This window comes from Myodes glareolus, chromosome 10, assembly GCF_982192425.1.
Source record: "Myodes glareolus chromosome 10, mMyoGla1.1, whole genome shotgun sequence".
In the NCBI taxonomy this organism is placed as follows: Eukaryota; Metazoa; Chordata; class Mammalia; order Rodentia; family Cricetidae; genus Myodes; species Myodes glareolus.
Genome location: NC_142035.1, coordinates 87,619,200 through 87,635,468, shown reverse-complemented (window position 1 = coordinate 87,635,468; position 16,269 = coordinate 87,619,200). Strand labels below are relative to the sequence as shown.

The 16,269-nt window shown below is 48.4% G+C and overlaps 2 protein-coding genes across 2 annotated transcripts in view; one reads left to right on the top strand and one right to left on the bottom strand.

Moving 5' to 3' along the window:
• The window catches only part of Cstpp1 (centriolar satellite-associated tubulin polyglutamylase complex regulator 1), a 167,344-nt gene that overhangs the window by 20,251 nt on the left and 130,824 nt on the right, over positions 1–16,269 (bottom strand). The window contains exon 4 of the mRNA XM_048428357.3: positions 10,991–11,075. Within this exon, the coding sequence (XP_048284314.1) occupies positions 10,991–11,075 (85 nt within the window). The remainder of the gene's footprint in view (positions 1–10,990; positions 11,076–16,269) is intronic.
• Positions 5,986–7,803, top strand: LOC125412703 (uncharacterized). Its single transcript, XM_087911398.1, has 3 exons — positions 5,986–6,286; positions 7,016–7,227; positions 7,486–7,803. The coding sequence occupies exons 1-3, from the start codon at positions 5,986–5,988 to the stop codon at positions 7,801–7,803; spliced, it is 831 nt and encodes a 276-aa protein (XP_087767524.1).

The following is a 16,269-nucleotide window of genomic DNA, read 5'->3' as shown; positions in this document are numbered from 1 at the left end:
GTATTTAATAAAACTATGGACATTTTAATTTGGTTTGATCTGACCTAATTGGATTTCTTTGCACCAGTGGAGCAAAGATTTAGGATTTTTTCCTAACAGGTTTTTCTTTGTAGCTCTGGCTGTCCTAGAACTCACTCTGTAGACCAGGCTGGCCTGGAACTCAGAGATTTGCCTCCCTGAGTGCTGGAATTAAAGGTATGTGCCACCACTTTCTAGTTCATATTTCTATTCTTAAGTCCTGACTTTTTGTTTGTTTGTTTGTTTTTGAGACAGGGCTTCTCTAAGCAACAGTTCTAGCTGTCCAGGAACTAGCTCTTATAAACCAGGCTGGCCTTGAACTCACAGAGATCCACCTGCCTCTGTCTCCTGAGTGCTGGGATTAAAGACACATATCACCACTGCCTGGTTTAAGTATTGACTTTTAAATCATGAATATCACCCCCAATTTCTTGGACTGGATCTTTCTTAAAATGAGCTGAACCCAAAGGGAAACTAGAATTCTGATGTTAATAACTCTGCTTGACTGCTTTTAAATTAAAGAGATATCTCCGATGACCATCACCCTGTTCCTCTTCTTTCTTCTTCCTCTACCCCCACCTCCTACTCTTCCTTCTTTTGTTCTTTTTTTTCTTTCAACACAGAGTTTCTCTGTATTGCTTTGGAGCCAGTCCTGGAACTAGCTCTTGTAGATCAGATTGGCCTCAAACTTACAGAGATCCCAAGTGCTGGGATTAAAGGTGTGCACCACCACTGCCTAGCTTCTTTTTTTATTTTAATAATTTATTTATTTTTATTTCATGTATATTGGTTTGCCTGTGTGAGGGTGTTGGATTCCTTGGAACTGGAGGAGTTACAGTTGTGAGCTGCCATGTGGGTGCTGGGAATTGAACTCAGGACCTCTGGAATAGCAGCCAGTGCTCTTAGCCATTGAGCCATCTCTCCAGCCTTTCTTTTGTCCTTTCAACTAAGAAAAAAGTTCAAGCTAGGCCTGATAGTGCATTACTGTAATTCCAGAACTGAGGTGGCTGAGGTAGGAGGATACATAGAAAGACTGTCTCAAAAAAACACAAAACCAAAGCAAAGGAAAATCCAAACTCCCTTGGGACTGCAGTTAATGAAAACACTGGACTAGCATTGGAGCTTCCAGTTGTAGTCAGTGGGAAATATGAGTGCCCAGTGAGAAATAACAGGGAGGCTACAAGATTTTTTGTAAATTTTGCACATTATTAGCAAAATTAGTTCATGAGCCTTGAATATGAAATGCCCCTTCCCAGGAAGAGCTGGTGCCTGCTGCTAGCACCACTGATTCCCATCCTCCGGGTCTATGGCGGAACCAGGTGATTGTTGGTACAGCAGAGCTGCTGCCCACGAGGCCAGTGAGGAAGCTGCACACAGTCTCCTGACTGTGGCCAGCAGGGCACTCACGACTCTGCTACTTACAAGTTATTGTCAGTCTGCTGAAGCAGCTGATCTCTTTGCACTTCAGTTGCCTTTTCAGTATGGTAGGGCATGGTAGGGTGTAACTGAAATGAATGAGTGGACTGAAGAGCAGCAATGGCAGACAACTGCAGTATGACTTACTTTAGAAACTGGGTACTTTTCAGAAAATACGACCTTTTGTTTAGCTTGAATTGAAAAACCCCCGCCCGCCTGCCTCAGGGAATTTCCATTGCAGCTATAGTCCAAAACAGGTCAAACTGTTCCCAGGCCAGCATAATCGCCCTGAGGCCAGATGAGCCCCTACTGAGGAGAAAAACAGGATATCTGAGGCCAGATGGGCCCCTACTGATTAGAAAAACAGGATATCTGTGCTAAAATGAGCCTTATCTGCTTTCCATGTACCCTGTCCCTGACCTGGCTCCATTGCCTTATCTGAAATGACCAATGAGAACCCCGTAACCATGCATCTGCTTCTGTAAGCCCACTTCTTGCTACCCCAACCCTATATAATCAGCCCCAAACCCAGCCTGGTACGCTCAGTCACCTGAAGGCTGTAGCGTCCATGGGCGCCCGTGTGAACAATAAAAGTGCCTCTTGCTTTTGCATCCAGTGGTCTGGACTCTGTTCTTGGGCACGGAGGGCACCAGAGAGAGGACACCCAATTCGGGGGGGTGTTTCATTTGGGGGCCTGTCCGGGATCTAGCCCCCTGCCCAGAACACCGGTATCCACACTGGGAGGTAAGCTGGCCAGCCTCTGTTTTCTGTCTGTCCCTGTCTCTGAATGTTGCACTGTGTTCCATAAATTGGCATGGATCCGCTGCCGTTCGGTATTTGGGCGGCCCTGAGAAGGAGCTGATGAGCTCGGACATCTCCCCTGCCACCCTGAGGGACGCCTCAGGGATCAGAGCAGCCCGATATTTTGGGGCTCAGCACGAATCCGAGGGATACGTGCGTCTGCAGGGCGAAGTTTTTGTGACTTCGCCATCTGAATTTGTACTTTCGGTTTGTCGTCGAAGTTGCGCCGCGCGTTTTGTTGCCGGCTGTCTGATTGTTCTGTCTATATTGTTTGTCTGTTTAATTTTATATTTTGAAACCATGGGTCAGACCATAACTACACCCCTAAGTTTGATTCTAGATCATTAGAATGAAGTCCATGACCGAGCATCGGACCAGTCGGTCGAAGTTAAGAAAAAGAAATGGCAGATTGTCTGTTCCTCAGAATGGCCTACATTTAACGTGGGCTGGCCGAGGGACGGAACTTTTAACATCACTATTATTTTGCAGGTTAAAGAAAAGATCTTTGATAAAGGACCCTATGGACATCTTGACCAGGTTGCCTACATAGTCACTTGGGAGAGCCTAGCTTGCGACCCTCCTTCGTGGGTCACTCCTTTCCTCCCCCCCTAAGCCCTTACCTCTGCCCCTCCAACCTCTCCCTTTTCCACTCTCCACTGCTCCCCCGCCTCTTCTTGTTTCCCCAGTTTCCTCCACTGCTCCCCCGCCTCTCCTCGTTTCCCCAGTTTCCTCCTTTTATCCCACTGTGACTAGGAAGGGCCAGGAACCCATCTTACCCCTGGATACCAAATCCCCATTGATGGATTTGCTGACAGGAGACCCCCCTCCGTACCACCCACCTCCACCTGTTCCAGCGCCGGCACCTGCCGTCCCAGCTGCACCCCTACAGGTGGAACCTGAGGGGCCTGATGCCACCACTTGTCCCCCCTCACCACCCAATTCCCCCATTGCAGGACAACTCAGGGGACCCCCCCCCCTTGGAGGGCACTTCCCAAGCCTTCCCCTTGCGTCAAGGGGCCGGAGGGCAACTGCAATATTGGCCCTTCTCTGCCTCAGACCTTTACAACTGGAAACAACATAACCCTCCATTTTCCAAAGACCCTGTAGCTCTAACTAATCTAATTGAGTCTATATTGATCATCCATCAGCCTACATGGAATGATTGTCAGCAGCTTTTACAGGCTCTGAGGGTCTTCTTAGAGGCCCGGAAAAATGTTCCGGGAGATGATGGAAGGCCGACCCAGTTGCCCAATGAGATTGATGATGCCTTCCCCCTTACTCGCCCTAATTGGGACTTCAACACGGACGCAGGTAGGGGGCACCTATGCCTTTACAGCCAGTTGCTCATAGCGGGCCTTCAAGGAGCTAGATGCTGCCCTACTAATTTGGCCCAGGTAAAGCAGATGACACAGGGACCAGAAGAGTCTCCCGCGGCTTTCCTTGAGAGATTAAAGGAAGTCTATCGCATGTACACTCCATATGATGCTGACAATCCAGATCAAGGGGTAAGGGTATCTATGTCTTTCATTTGGCAATGTGTGCCAGACATCAGGAACAAGTTGCAAAGGCTAGAAAATCTTCAAGAATATAATCTGCAGGAATTGTTGAGGGAAGCTGAACGCATTTTTAATAGAAGGGAGACTCCCGAAGAGAGAGAAGAAAGAATACGTAGAGAGACAGAGCAGAGAGAGGAGAAGCTTAGAAAAGAAGCAGAGGAAAGAGAGAGTGCGCAAGATCAGAAGCGCAACAGAGATTTAAGTAGGCTCTTGGCCACCATAGTACAGGCCAACCAGAATACAGGGAGAACAGAGAGACCAGGAGATAATAGGAGGCCCAGGGTAGATCGCGACCAGTGTGCCTACTGCAAAGAAAAAGGACACTGGGTCAAAGAATGCCCTAAAAGACCCAGAAAACCGAAGACGGGTCCAGGGCTGAAGACCACCCTTCTGGCCCTGGATGAAGACTAGGGAAGTCAAGGCCAGAAGCTTCCCCCTGAGCCCAGGAAAACTCTTAATTAATGTTGGGGGGCAGCCAGTTACCTTCCTAGTGGACACCAGAGCCCAACATTCAGTTCTCACCCGGTCCCCGGGACCACTCAGCGACCGCACCGCCTGGGTGCAAGGAGTCACTGGTGGGAAGCAATACCGCTGGACCACCGAACGGAAGGTACACTTGTCAACAGGTAAAGTCTCCCATTCCTTCTTACATGTGCCTGATTGCCCATACCCACTACTGGGAAGAGACTTATTAACAAAATTAAAGGCTCAAATTCAATTTGAGTGGACTGGAGCCAGTATATCAGACCCAAATGGAGCCCCCCTCCAAATACTAACCCTTAACCTAGAGGAGGACTATCGGCTTTATGATAGACTGCAAGAAGCCCAAGATGATTTGGACACATGGCTCAAGGACTACCCACTGGCTTGGGCTGAAACTGGGGGCATGGGGCTAGCGATTCAGCAGCCCCCCTTGATCATAAAATTAAAGACCACGGCAACACCTGTCTCTATTAAACAATATCCCATGTCTAATGAGGCTTACCAGGGATTCAGGCCTCATATAAAGAGACTCTTAGATCAGGGGATATTGACCCCTTGCAGATCCCCTTGGAACACCCTGCTTTTGCCAGTGAAGAAACCTGGCACGGGGGACTACCGCCCAGTCCAGGACCTCCGGGAAGTTAATAAATGGGTGGAAGACATCCACCCCACAGTGCCTAATCCTTACAATTTGCTGAGTACATTGCCACTGACCCATCCTTGGTATACAGTTTTAGATTTAAAAGATGTTTTCTTCTGCTTGAGACTAAATCCACAGAGTCAACCCCTATTTGCCTTTGAAGGGAAAGACCCTGACCTGGGAATCTCAGGACAATTAACCTGGACTCGCCTCCCTCAGGGGTTCAAGAATAGCCCCACCCTCTTTGATGAGGCTTTGCATCATGACCTGGCAGACTTTCGGATCTGGCATCCATCGCTGATCCTGCTTCAGTACGTGGATAATATCCTGCTAGCCACCTCAACTGAACAAGACTGCCGTACAGGTACTGGGGCCCTACTGCAGACCCTGGGACAGATGGGCTACAAAGCCTCTGCTAAGAAGGCCCAGATTTGTCACAATGAGGTCATTTATTTGGGATATAAATTACAGGATGGCTAACGCTGGCTGACAGCTGCGCAAAAAGAAACTATATCCTGTATCCCTACACCCCGGACCCACCGCCAGCTGCGGGAATTCCTGGGGTCGGCAGGGTTCTGCCGACTATGGATCCCAGGATTTGCAGAAATAGCAGCCCTCCTATATCCACTGACTAAACAGGATGTCCCTTTTATTTGGACTGAGGCACAGCAGCGAGCCTTTGATACAATTAAACAGGCCCTCCTCTCCTCTCTTGCCTTGGGTCTACCTGATATCACCAAGCCCTTTGAACTTTTTGTAGACGAAAAACAGGGCTTCGCAAAAGGGGTCTTAACATAGACACTTGGACCATGGAGGCGCCCCATTGCCTACCTGTTCAAAAAGCTAGACCCAGTGGCTTCCGGATGGCCCCCATGCCTGAGAATGGTAGCCGCCATCGCAGTCCTAATCAAGGACGCCGGCAAACTGACTTTGGAACAGCCGATGACCATACTGGCGCCGCATGCCATTGAGTCCATTATTCGTCAGCCACCTGATCGTTGGCTGTCAAATGCTTGCCTAACTCATTATTAGTCCCTGCTTCTGGACACTGACTGAATTCAATTTGGGCCCATGGTGACTCTCAATCCTGCTACCCTGCTGCCACTGCCTGAGGGTCCTATCTCCCATGACTGCCAACAGATTCTTGCAGAAATGCACAGAACTCACTCTGATCTTAGCGATCAACCTCTCCCGGATGCCGACTACACATGGTACATGGATGGCAGCAGCTACCTGCTAAATGGAGAACAGCGGGCAGGAGCCGCAATAACCACTGAAAACCAGGTAGTTTGGGCCAGTGCCTTGCCTGGTGGCACCTCCGCTCAGTGGGCAGAACTCATCGCCCTGACACAGGCCCTCCAACTGGCATCAGGTAAGAAACTTAATGTTTATACAGACAACCGATATGCCTTTGCAACAGCTCATATTCATGGAGAAATATATCACAGGAGGGGACTACTAACATCGGAGGGAAGAGATCAAAAATAAGGCAGAAATTTTGGCGCTGCTGAAAGCCCTATTTTTGCCTACGAGACTGAGTATTATGCATTGCCCAGGACACCAGAAAGGGAACAGTTCCGAAGCCAAAGGAAATCGCATGGCTGATGAAACAGCTAGGCAGGCTGCCCTTGGCCTCAGCTCTTGACGGTCACCGTCCTCTCTGAGACGGGGAAGGCCCCCAAGTCCCCTACCTGGGACTATGATAAGGAGAACTTGGATCTTATTCAGAAACTAGGAGCGGATTATGATTCATCCCATGATCGCTGGATATACCAAGGAAAGACTGTAATACCTATAAAGATGACTATAGAGTTAGTTGACTATCTACACAAATTGACTCATTTGAGTGCCCGAAAGATGAAGACACTGCTGGACCGGGTGGAGACTGGACAATATTTCCTAAATAGGGATGGGGCCCTACAACAGGTGACAGACAACTGTAGGGCCTGTGCTCAGATCAACCCTGGTAAGGTCCGAGTTTGTCAAGGAACCCTCCTAAAAGGCCATAGGCTGGGTGTCCATTGGGAGATAGATTTTACTGAAATTAAGCCTGGTATGTATGGATACAGATATCTTTTAGTTTTTATAGATACTTTTTCAGGATGGGTTGAAGCCTTCCCAACCAAGCATGAAACGGCAAAGGTTGTGACCAAAAAGCTATTGGAAGAGATCTTTCCCCGATATGTGATGCCCCAGGTACTGGGGTCAGACAATGGGCCTGCCTTTGTCTCCCAGGTAAGTCAGCTGGTGGCTAAGTTATTGGGGATCGATTGGAAATTGCATTGTGCATACAGACCCCAAAGCTCAGGAGAGGTAGAAAGAATGAATAGAACAATTAAGGAGGCTTTATCTAAATTAATGCTTGCAACTGGCTCAAAGGATTGGGTACAACTCCTACCCCTTGCCCTCTATCGAGCTAGAAATACCCCAGGCCCGCACGGGCTGACCCCCTTTGAGATTCTTTATGGCGCACCACCTCCAGCCATAACATTTTTTGATGCAGACATATCCGATTATGCTGATACCCCTTCCCTTCAGGCTCATTTGCAGGCCTTGCAACTGGTGCAATAGGAGATCTGGAAACCACTTGCAGCAGCCTACCAAGAGACAACTAGAACCCCAGCAGTCCCACACCCGTTCCAGATCGGAGACGCTGTCTGGGTCCAAAGACACCAAACCCGGAACCTCGAACCCCGCTGGAAGGGACCCTATACCGTGCTCTTAACTACACCCATGGCATTGAAAGTTGACGGGATCACTGCCTGGATCCACGCATCGCATGTCAAGGCCGCTCAACCGGGACACCTTCCTGACGGATCGGATCCAGAACCATCATGGAAACTCCAACGCTCTCAAAACCCTCTAAAGATAAGGCACATCCTCTCTTGACCTGTACATTGTTTTTCATTGTACTACTCCCCCGGGCCTTAAGTGCCAATGGCCCAAGAAGCCCCCATATCCCCTATCAGGTGACTTGGAAAATTTATAATCTGATCACTGGGGAAACAGTAAATACCACTATGTTGATAGGACCTATCCAGACGACCTTTCCCACCCTATATAAAGACTTATGTGACTTGGTGGGAGAAGACTGGGACCCGTCAGAACAGGAGCCCTTCCCTGGCTACGGATGCAAGCATCCGGGATGGAGGGTCAAAACCAGACAACACCCCTTCTACGTTTGCCTGGGACATGGCCGCAGCTGGGAGGAACGAATAAGATGTGGGAGGCCCTCAGAAGGATTCTGTGCTAACTGGGGTTGTGAAACAACAGGGACAACCTATTGGAAGCCTTCCTCCTCTTGGGATCTAATTACAGTGAAATGGGGAAACACCCTAGGATATGAGGGGACAAGACCTTGGACCTGTGGGGGGAAGGACTGTGGACCATGTTTTGACTCAACTAAAGGAGCAGCCCAGGGGGCCACAATAGGGGGCATATGTAATCCACTGATGATATATTTCACAGAGGCGGGCAAAAAGGACAATTGGGCCAATTCGAGGAGCTGGAGCCTCTGTTTATACCGCACCGGCTGGGATGCTATAGCCCTATTTGCTATTTCTAGAGAAGTTATGCCAGCCCAACAAGCCCAGGCAGTCGGGCCCAATATGATATTAGCTGACCAGAAGCCCCCTTCTCAACCGGTGGCTCTTCCCAAGGAACCGGCCACCCCCTTTAATGCCTCTGTTGCTCCAGCGGGAACTCCCAATCCTGCTACCACCCCATCACTTCCGGAGGCCCGACCATGGTCCCTGGAACCGGGGATAGACTTCTATTTTTTTTTTTTATTTTATTTTTTATTTATTTATTTATTTATTTTGATTTTTGAGACAGGGTTTCTCTGTAGTTTTTGGTGCCTGTCCTGGACAGGCACTTGCATTGGACACCCCCCTTCTACCCTAGGCATTTGCAACGAGATCATAAGCATTTCAATTGGCAATTACTACTTGGTGCCCCCAGATGGAATCTATTGGGCATGCAGTACTGGGTTAATTCCTTGCGTGTCAGCCGCTGTTTTGAATTTGACCCAAGATTATTGCGTGTTAGTCCAGCTATGGCCAAGCATACATTATCATTCTGATGAGACTGTGTTACAATATTATGAAGGATCCCCTCAGAAATTCAAGAGGGAACCACTGTTCCTTACTCTGGCCATGTTATTAGGGATAGGAGGGGTAACTGCGGGCATTGCTACCAGCACCACAGCTTTAGTACGCACAGACAAATATATGTTTTTACTCCAGGCTATGCATGAGGGCATATCTACACCATATATCTAATATATGTTTTTACACCAGGCTATGCATGAGGATCTGAGGGCCCTTGAAAAGTCAGTTAGAGCCTTAAAGGAATCCTTGACCTCCTTATCTGAGGTTGTGCTACAGAACAGATGAGGGTTGGACCTACTGTTCCTCAAGGAGGGAGGTCTTTGTGCAGCTTTAAAGGAAGAATGTTGCTTCTATGTAGATCAGACTGGGGTAGTAACTGAGACCTTGGATAAGCTCAAAGAGAGGTTAGACAAGAGACAACGAGAGTTTGAATCACAGCACGGTTGGTTTGAGGGAATCTACAACAGATCCCCTTGGTTCACCACCTTGATATCCTCCCTGATGGGACCATTAGTTCTCTTAATGTTAATCCTCACCTTGTTCCCTGCATTCTTAATCGCCTGACCCAGTTTGTTAAAGACCACTTGTCGGTCATACAAACACTGGTGTTGACCAACCAATACCAGGCCTTAAAGCAAATGGAGACAGGAAGTTCCCTAATAAGTAAATGGTTTTACTTATGTTAAAGAAAAAGGGGGGAATGAAAGACCCCCCCCCCCCCCCCCCCGCCCGCCTGCCTCAGGGAATTTCCATTGCAGCTATAGTCCAAAACAGGTCAAACTGTTCCCAGGCCAGCATAATCGCCCTGAGGCCAGATGAGCCCCTACTGAGGAGAAAAACAGGATATCTGAGGCCAGATGGGCCCCTACTGATTAGAAAAACAGGATATCTGTGCTAAAATGAGCCTTATCTGCTTTCCATGTACCCTGTCCCTGACCTGGCTCCATTGCCTTATCTGAAATGACCAATGAGAACCCCGTAACCATGCATCTGCTTCTGTAAGCCCACTTCTTGCTACCCCAACCCTATATAATCAGCCCCAAACCCAGCCTGGTACGCTCAGTCACCTGAAGGCTGTAGCATTCGCGGGCGCCCATGTGAACAATAAAAAGTGCCTCTTGCTTTTGTATCCAGTGGTCTGGACTCTGTTCTTGGGCACAGAGGGCACCAGTGGGAGGACACTCAATTCGGGGGTCTTTCAGAATATGCAAACTTACCTCAGATTGGTGTTAAATGATTAAGTTAATTTAGGTATAGTTCAACTACTTCATTTGTTTAAAAACCATGAGTGATAGTAGAGCAAACACAAGATTTAGGGTCCCTAACACTCTCTGCTTACCAAAGTTCTGGGCTAACCTCAGACTCGGGGTCTTCCTTCAGCACACACCACACTATCTGCTCTTCCCTCAGTCAGGTATGGCCCTCCCATGTCTTTTCAGCCCCTGCCCTCAATCTTCTGGATTATAAATTATCACCCACTCTTGCTCCTCTTTCCTCAGACTATCCTCATGTGTGTGTGTGTGTATGTGTGTGTGTCTGTGTCTACATGCATTTGTGTGCCCCTGTGATTTTATTTCACTACCCTCAGTCTCTGTCTTCAGACCTCCAGGTTCCCTGTAAAACCCACAAAGGATCATTTGGTTTCCCTTAGGAAACAGAGAGTATTATATCTGGGGGCAAACCTACAACAGACTTCTCCCTTGAAGGCCAGTTTCTCTAGTAATACCCCCCACCCCCAGGACTTCTCTGTGTGTCCTGGCTGTCCAGGAACTCACGTAAACCAGTCTGGCCTTGAACTCAGAGATCCACCTGCTTCTGCCTCCTGAGTGCTGGGACCAAAGGCCTGTCCCACCACTGCCTTTTCTAGCTTCTAGTGCCTTTTCTGAGATACTCTGTTCTGATTTCTCTGAGAATCTCTGGTCTGTAGAGAAAGATGACTTGAAGACTCAGACTTGGGACATACGTACCTAGCTGCTTTCTGAGTGAGTTCCAGTGGGAAATCTGGGCACAGTAGCTGCAGCAGGCAGTGGTACTCCCTCATGGTCAGCAAGTCTGCAGTGCAACGAAAAGGAGCATGTTAGGACTACAGTTCAGCTCACTGCCCACCCTTCGGTTATGTCATGGCTTTCAGGCCCAGTCTTGTAGAATGCTGCAGCAGCAGGAGAAGCCAGTTAGTGTTTTAAATGCAGGGTCCACAGATGGGAGCCTGCTCCACCAAGTTAGTGTAAAATGCAGGGTCCCACAGATGGGAGCCTGCTCCACCAAGTTAGTGTAAAATGCAGGGTCCCACAGATGGGAGCCTGCTCCACCAAGTTAGTGTAAAATGCAGGGTCCCACAGATGGGAGCCTGCTCCACCAAGTTAGTGTAAAATGCAGGGTCCACAGATGGGAGCCTGCTCCACCAAGTTAGTGTAAAATGCAGGGTCCACAGATGGGAGCCTGCTCCACCAAGTTAGTGTAAAATGCAGGGTCCACAGATGGGAGCATGCTCCACCAAGTTAGTGTAAAATGCAGGGTCCACAGATGGGAGCCTGCTCCACCCTGACTAATGGCCAGAGTCTGAGCTTATTTTCACTCTTTCAAAGTTGTGACAGCAGGTGTGGCTACAAACAAGAAACCCTGACCTAGGGTGTGGTTACTTGGTGTTTTGGACATTAAGATGGCTCATAGAGGTGGATCCAAAGGTCAAAGAATTCAAGTCTATTCCTGCCCCTTCATTTTAGAACAGGAGGTTTGACATAGGGAGGGGCTGCCTACAGGATTCTTGGTCTAGGGTTTATTCGCTGCATACCCTGCCCAAAATATCAGAATGCTAACTCAGGAAATAGTGACTTGATGTCTCAAGTGTCATGTCCATTGTGCGTCATGTTAAAGCAGTCTTTTGCCTTCTCCACCCTTTTTGTATTGGGATATATAAGCGTATGGAAAACAAATGTGGGCAGATTCAGTAGTCAGTATTCAGAGTTGCCCTCCTGGCACTATCCTATGATTCTGTATTTCTTTTGTGTCTCTGTCTATCCTGCCTAGCATTTCTAATCCCCAGACTCTTACCCTGGAACGTAACCAGACAAGCTCCCCGACAGAAAAAGACGGAGGTTTTTCTTTCCTATGGAGCTTTGGCTGGTCTGAAACTATGTAGACCAAGCTGGCCTCAAACTAACAGAGATCCACCTGCCTCTGCCTTCTGAGTGCTGGGATTAAAGGAGTATACCACAGCTTGCCCAAGAGGTAAGATTTTAGGACTAGTAATTACCAAGCCACCCTTGGGTGAGGCACCAGTTATAGTATTCCGAGCAAAGGAGCTGCATGAGCCCAAGAACTGGCCAACTGAAGAGAGGAAATAAGACAGCACCTTTGTCTGTCTTCATACCCTGATGTTCCCTGACTCCACAACTGGGCGGATGAGTCATGCCAGCTGTTTGAGTCCATTCAAAGTCTCTGGCAGGGCAGTATTTATCACTGCATGCCCCAAAAAACCATGTACAAAACATCAACAGGCAGTGAAGAAGACATATTGTATGCATGGGGTTAGGGGTGGAGAGAGAACAAGTCGGGAGGAGTACGCAGCACAGAAACCGCAGTCCTCAGCGCTCTGCCAGCCAGGACTGCAGCAGGCTGGCTACTTTGGGATGCTTGCACACATATCTGGTCATCCTATTGTTATAGGAAGCCATGACAAAGGTCCAAGATACACAGTTGTGGCAAACAAATAATTCCTGATCTACAGAAGCAGTGCTGTGAGAGACGAGCCAGGCGTTCTGTGGGCCAGAGAGGCGAATGGCAGAGAGGTTCAGTGTCCCGAGAGAGCAACCACACCTATGCTTCCCCATGCGGTTGCTTTGCTGCAGCATGCACTGCAGCTAAAAGGCTCTGGGTCAGTCAGTCAACAACAGTCTTCGAGAATTCCCAAGGGGCACCGGCTTTCAAAATGGAAGGCCATGCTCATGTTGAAGCAAGAGCAATGTTGCAGCTATCCTAAGTGGGGGGAGGGAACCAGAGGACTGGCTATGCTGGGGAATGACACCGACACTTAATTTCTTTGGACCTCAGTTAGCCCAATGTAAAACTCCACCGGATCTGTTCCTGTGCTCTACTCACTATGTGCTATGGGAACTAGGCTGAAAATTAAAAAAAAAATATGCACACAGAACAGAGACAGACAGGGCCACGGGGACATCCTTGAGACAAGAGTGCCAAGAATGCCCCTTTTCTATATAATTATGGGCAATCTGTCAGGGATCCATAGTTCCTGATCTCCCCAGGAGCCTCTACTTGTAAAGCACCATGTCTGTACTGCATGGAGGCTACACCTATCACCCTGTGCCACTGCAAGATGGTACGCAAGCCAGGAACTAAGCTGGAGACTTACAAACACATGCACACAGACACGGACATGGGGACACAGGTCACTCCTGATACAAGAGTGCCAATGCCAACTTTACTGTGCTCAGGGGCAGCTTAGATAGGGCTCTGGCCGCGCCCCAGCTCTCGGGATCTTTCAGCTGTAGACCCACCAGCCTGCCGTCAGGGTCTCGTGCTCAGAGCAGAGGAAAACACAGGAAAAACAAGCTGCTCACAGGGAATTCAGGGTTTGGGGGTCCATAGCCCCCAACAGCTCCCAACAGCCCCTGCTCATTTGCCTGACAGTTTTCTAAGAGAAAACTCCAAAACCTCCAGGGTCAGGCCTGGGCTCCAACCACTTTTTCATCACAACTCACTTCAATTAAGGTGGGGGCACTGAGTTAAACTAACCACAGTCCCAAAGGCAGGGGCACCAAAAGAACAGACTCAACATTGAAGTAGGTCAGGGGATCAAGAGGGCTTTTGTGGCCTTGACCTTGGCTTCAGGGGCCTCACACTCTTTTCTCACTCATTTGACCCAGGCAGTCTGGCAGGAGGTTATATTCTTCAGGCACAGGAGTAATAGCTGCTCAGTGTCACCACTTGACAGGAGTGATGGGGGAGGAGAAAAGGCCACTGTGTTCTCCCTCCAGTCCTCCGTGTGGAGGAGGATGCTGTCCGACAGAGTACTGCCTTGGAATCTTCAAGTGCTTTCTATGCTAAACTTTGACACTGTTGTTGGGAGTGTGGCCAAAGACTGCACAGGAATCAGTATACATTCCAAGTCACCTGGACAGTCATCTTGAGAAGATGCCTGTGGTAACACGGTGGGAAGATGTCTATGGTAACACGGTGGGAAGATGTCTATGGTAACATGGTGGGAAGATGTCTATGGTAACACGGTGGGAAGATGTCTATGGTAACATGGTGGGAAGATGTCTATGGTAACACGGTGGGAAGATGTCTATGGTAACATGGTGGGAAGATGTCTATGGTAACACGGTGGGAAGATGTCTATGGTAATATGGTGGGAAGATGTCTATGGTAACACGGTGGGAAGAAGATGTCTATGGTAACACGGTGAGAAGATGTCTATGGTAACACGGTGAAAAGAAGATGTCTATGGTAACACGGTGGGAAGAAGATGTCTATGGTAACACGGTGAGGAGAAGATGTCTATGGTAACACGGTGGGAAGAAGATGTCTATGGTAACACGGTGAGGAGAAGATGTCTATGGTAACACGGTGGGAAGATGTCTATGGTAACACGGTGGGAAGATGTCTATGGTAATACAGTAGAAGAAAACAGGAAGGAAAGGAATCAGTCTCTCTCCTGGTTTCCAGACCTAATGCCCTGTGTAGTTTTTTCTCTGTTTTTAAGGTGGTAGAGGTCAAACTTTCATATACTACACAAGTTCTCTACCACTGCGGTATACCTCTAGCTCCTCATTAAGTTCTCTGTATATATGTGTGTGTGTCTGTGTATATGTGTGTCTGTGTGTGTATGTGTGTCTGTGTGTGTATGTGTGTGTGTGTGTGTGTGTGTAGGCCTGAGGACAACCTTGAGTATTATTCCTCAGATGTTGGCAAACTTTTTTAATCTAATTTTTTTTTTTAATTACATCCATTTTGGGGCTTGAATTCAGGTCCTCATGCTAGTGAGGCAAACATTTTGCTGACTGAGCTATCTCCCAGCTTCCCTTTAGGTTCTTGGTGTTGCTCTAACTCACATAACTCAAATACTTGTTTCCAAGGGTAGAGAGATAATTTCTATATTTTACTTTGTGCCTCTCTAATGTAACAAAGGCTCTGAACACCAGTAAAACCAGAAGATCTTCCTGCCCACCACTCTGGAATCTACTCTCCCCAAAGCTGGGTGAGGAAGTCAGTCACAGAAAGAGGCTCAGGAAGAAACAAGCAAAACAGCTTTGATGTATGAGAGAGCAGTTCAGATTAGGGCAGCCGGGCGGTGGTGGCGCACGCCTTTAATCCCAGCACTCAGGAGACAGAGGCAAGCAGATCTCTGTGAGTTCGAGGTCAGCCTGGTCTACAGAGCGAGTTCCAGGACAGGCTCCAAAGCCACAAAGAAACCTTGTTTCAAAAAACCAAAAAAAAAAAAAAAAGGCGCCAGCCAGATAATATCAAGGGGCCGGGGAACTGCAAGAGAGAGCCAGCTTGCACCTCTGGAGATGGGGTGCCACAAGTGGAAAGACTCGTTCCGAAATCCAACCACTGCTTCACTGGCTCAGCTTCAAAACACGGCTCCTTAACTCAGGTATGGAACCCCAGGCAAACTGCTTCATCTCTCCATCTCAGCTTCTCTGTGGTAAACTGGGGACAGCTGGGGTTACTTTTCAGGATTGAAGAAAAAAGAGATGCTATCTCTACGGTATTTAGCAGAATGTCTGGACCTTAGTAACATCAAACACTTGGAATAGTTTTGGTTTGTTTTCAAATCCTGGAGCAGGGGTGGGGGTGGGGGTGGGGGTGGGGGGAAAAGGGAGGTGAGTTACAGATAGGAGAGGAGAGGAAACCACCTTTTGGGGTGGGGTGTTTTTCATTTTTTTTCCCTTGCTTGGTGCATTTGAATGATTTAATTTACTGTGTTCAGTCTTGGAAAGACTGCCTGGGTAAAAGCATTTCCATTCTTCTGCATCTACTCCCTTAACATCAGCACTTGTCTCCTGCATCCCAGGCACAGCACTACAGGGGCGCTGCTGAGACTCGGAAGGCTGCTGTGCACACTGGGCTCTCAGAGGGTTTCCTAGCAGCCCTTAGGAGTGAGCAGTTTTCCAGCTCTGTGTCTGATGTTCGAATCTGCACTGAACTTCATGGCAGCCTCACGATGCTGACTCCACCGTTTCTACTCCGGAGTCACAGATTTGTGGAAGCTTGGAAGGTCTAA

What these genes read in the sequence shown, in the direction of transcription:
- LOC125412703 (XM_087911398.1), top strand. Translation starts at nt 5,986, where the DNA reads ATGGTGACTCTCAATCCTGCTACCCTGCTGCCACTGCCTGAGGGTCCT. An exon ending in GGCCCTCCAACTGGCATCAG is followed by an intron (nt 6,287 to 7,015) that starts GTAAGAAACTTA and finishes ATACTTTTTCAG; the next exon opens with GATGGGTTGAAGCCTTCCCA. An exon ending in GACCCCAAAGCTCAGGAGAG is followed by an intron (nt 7,228 to 7,485) that starts GTAGAAAGAATG and finishes CTGGTGCAATAG; the next exon opens with GAGATCTGGAAACCACTTGC.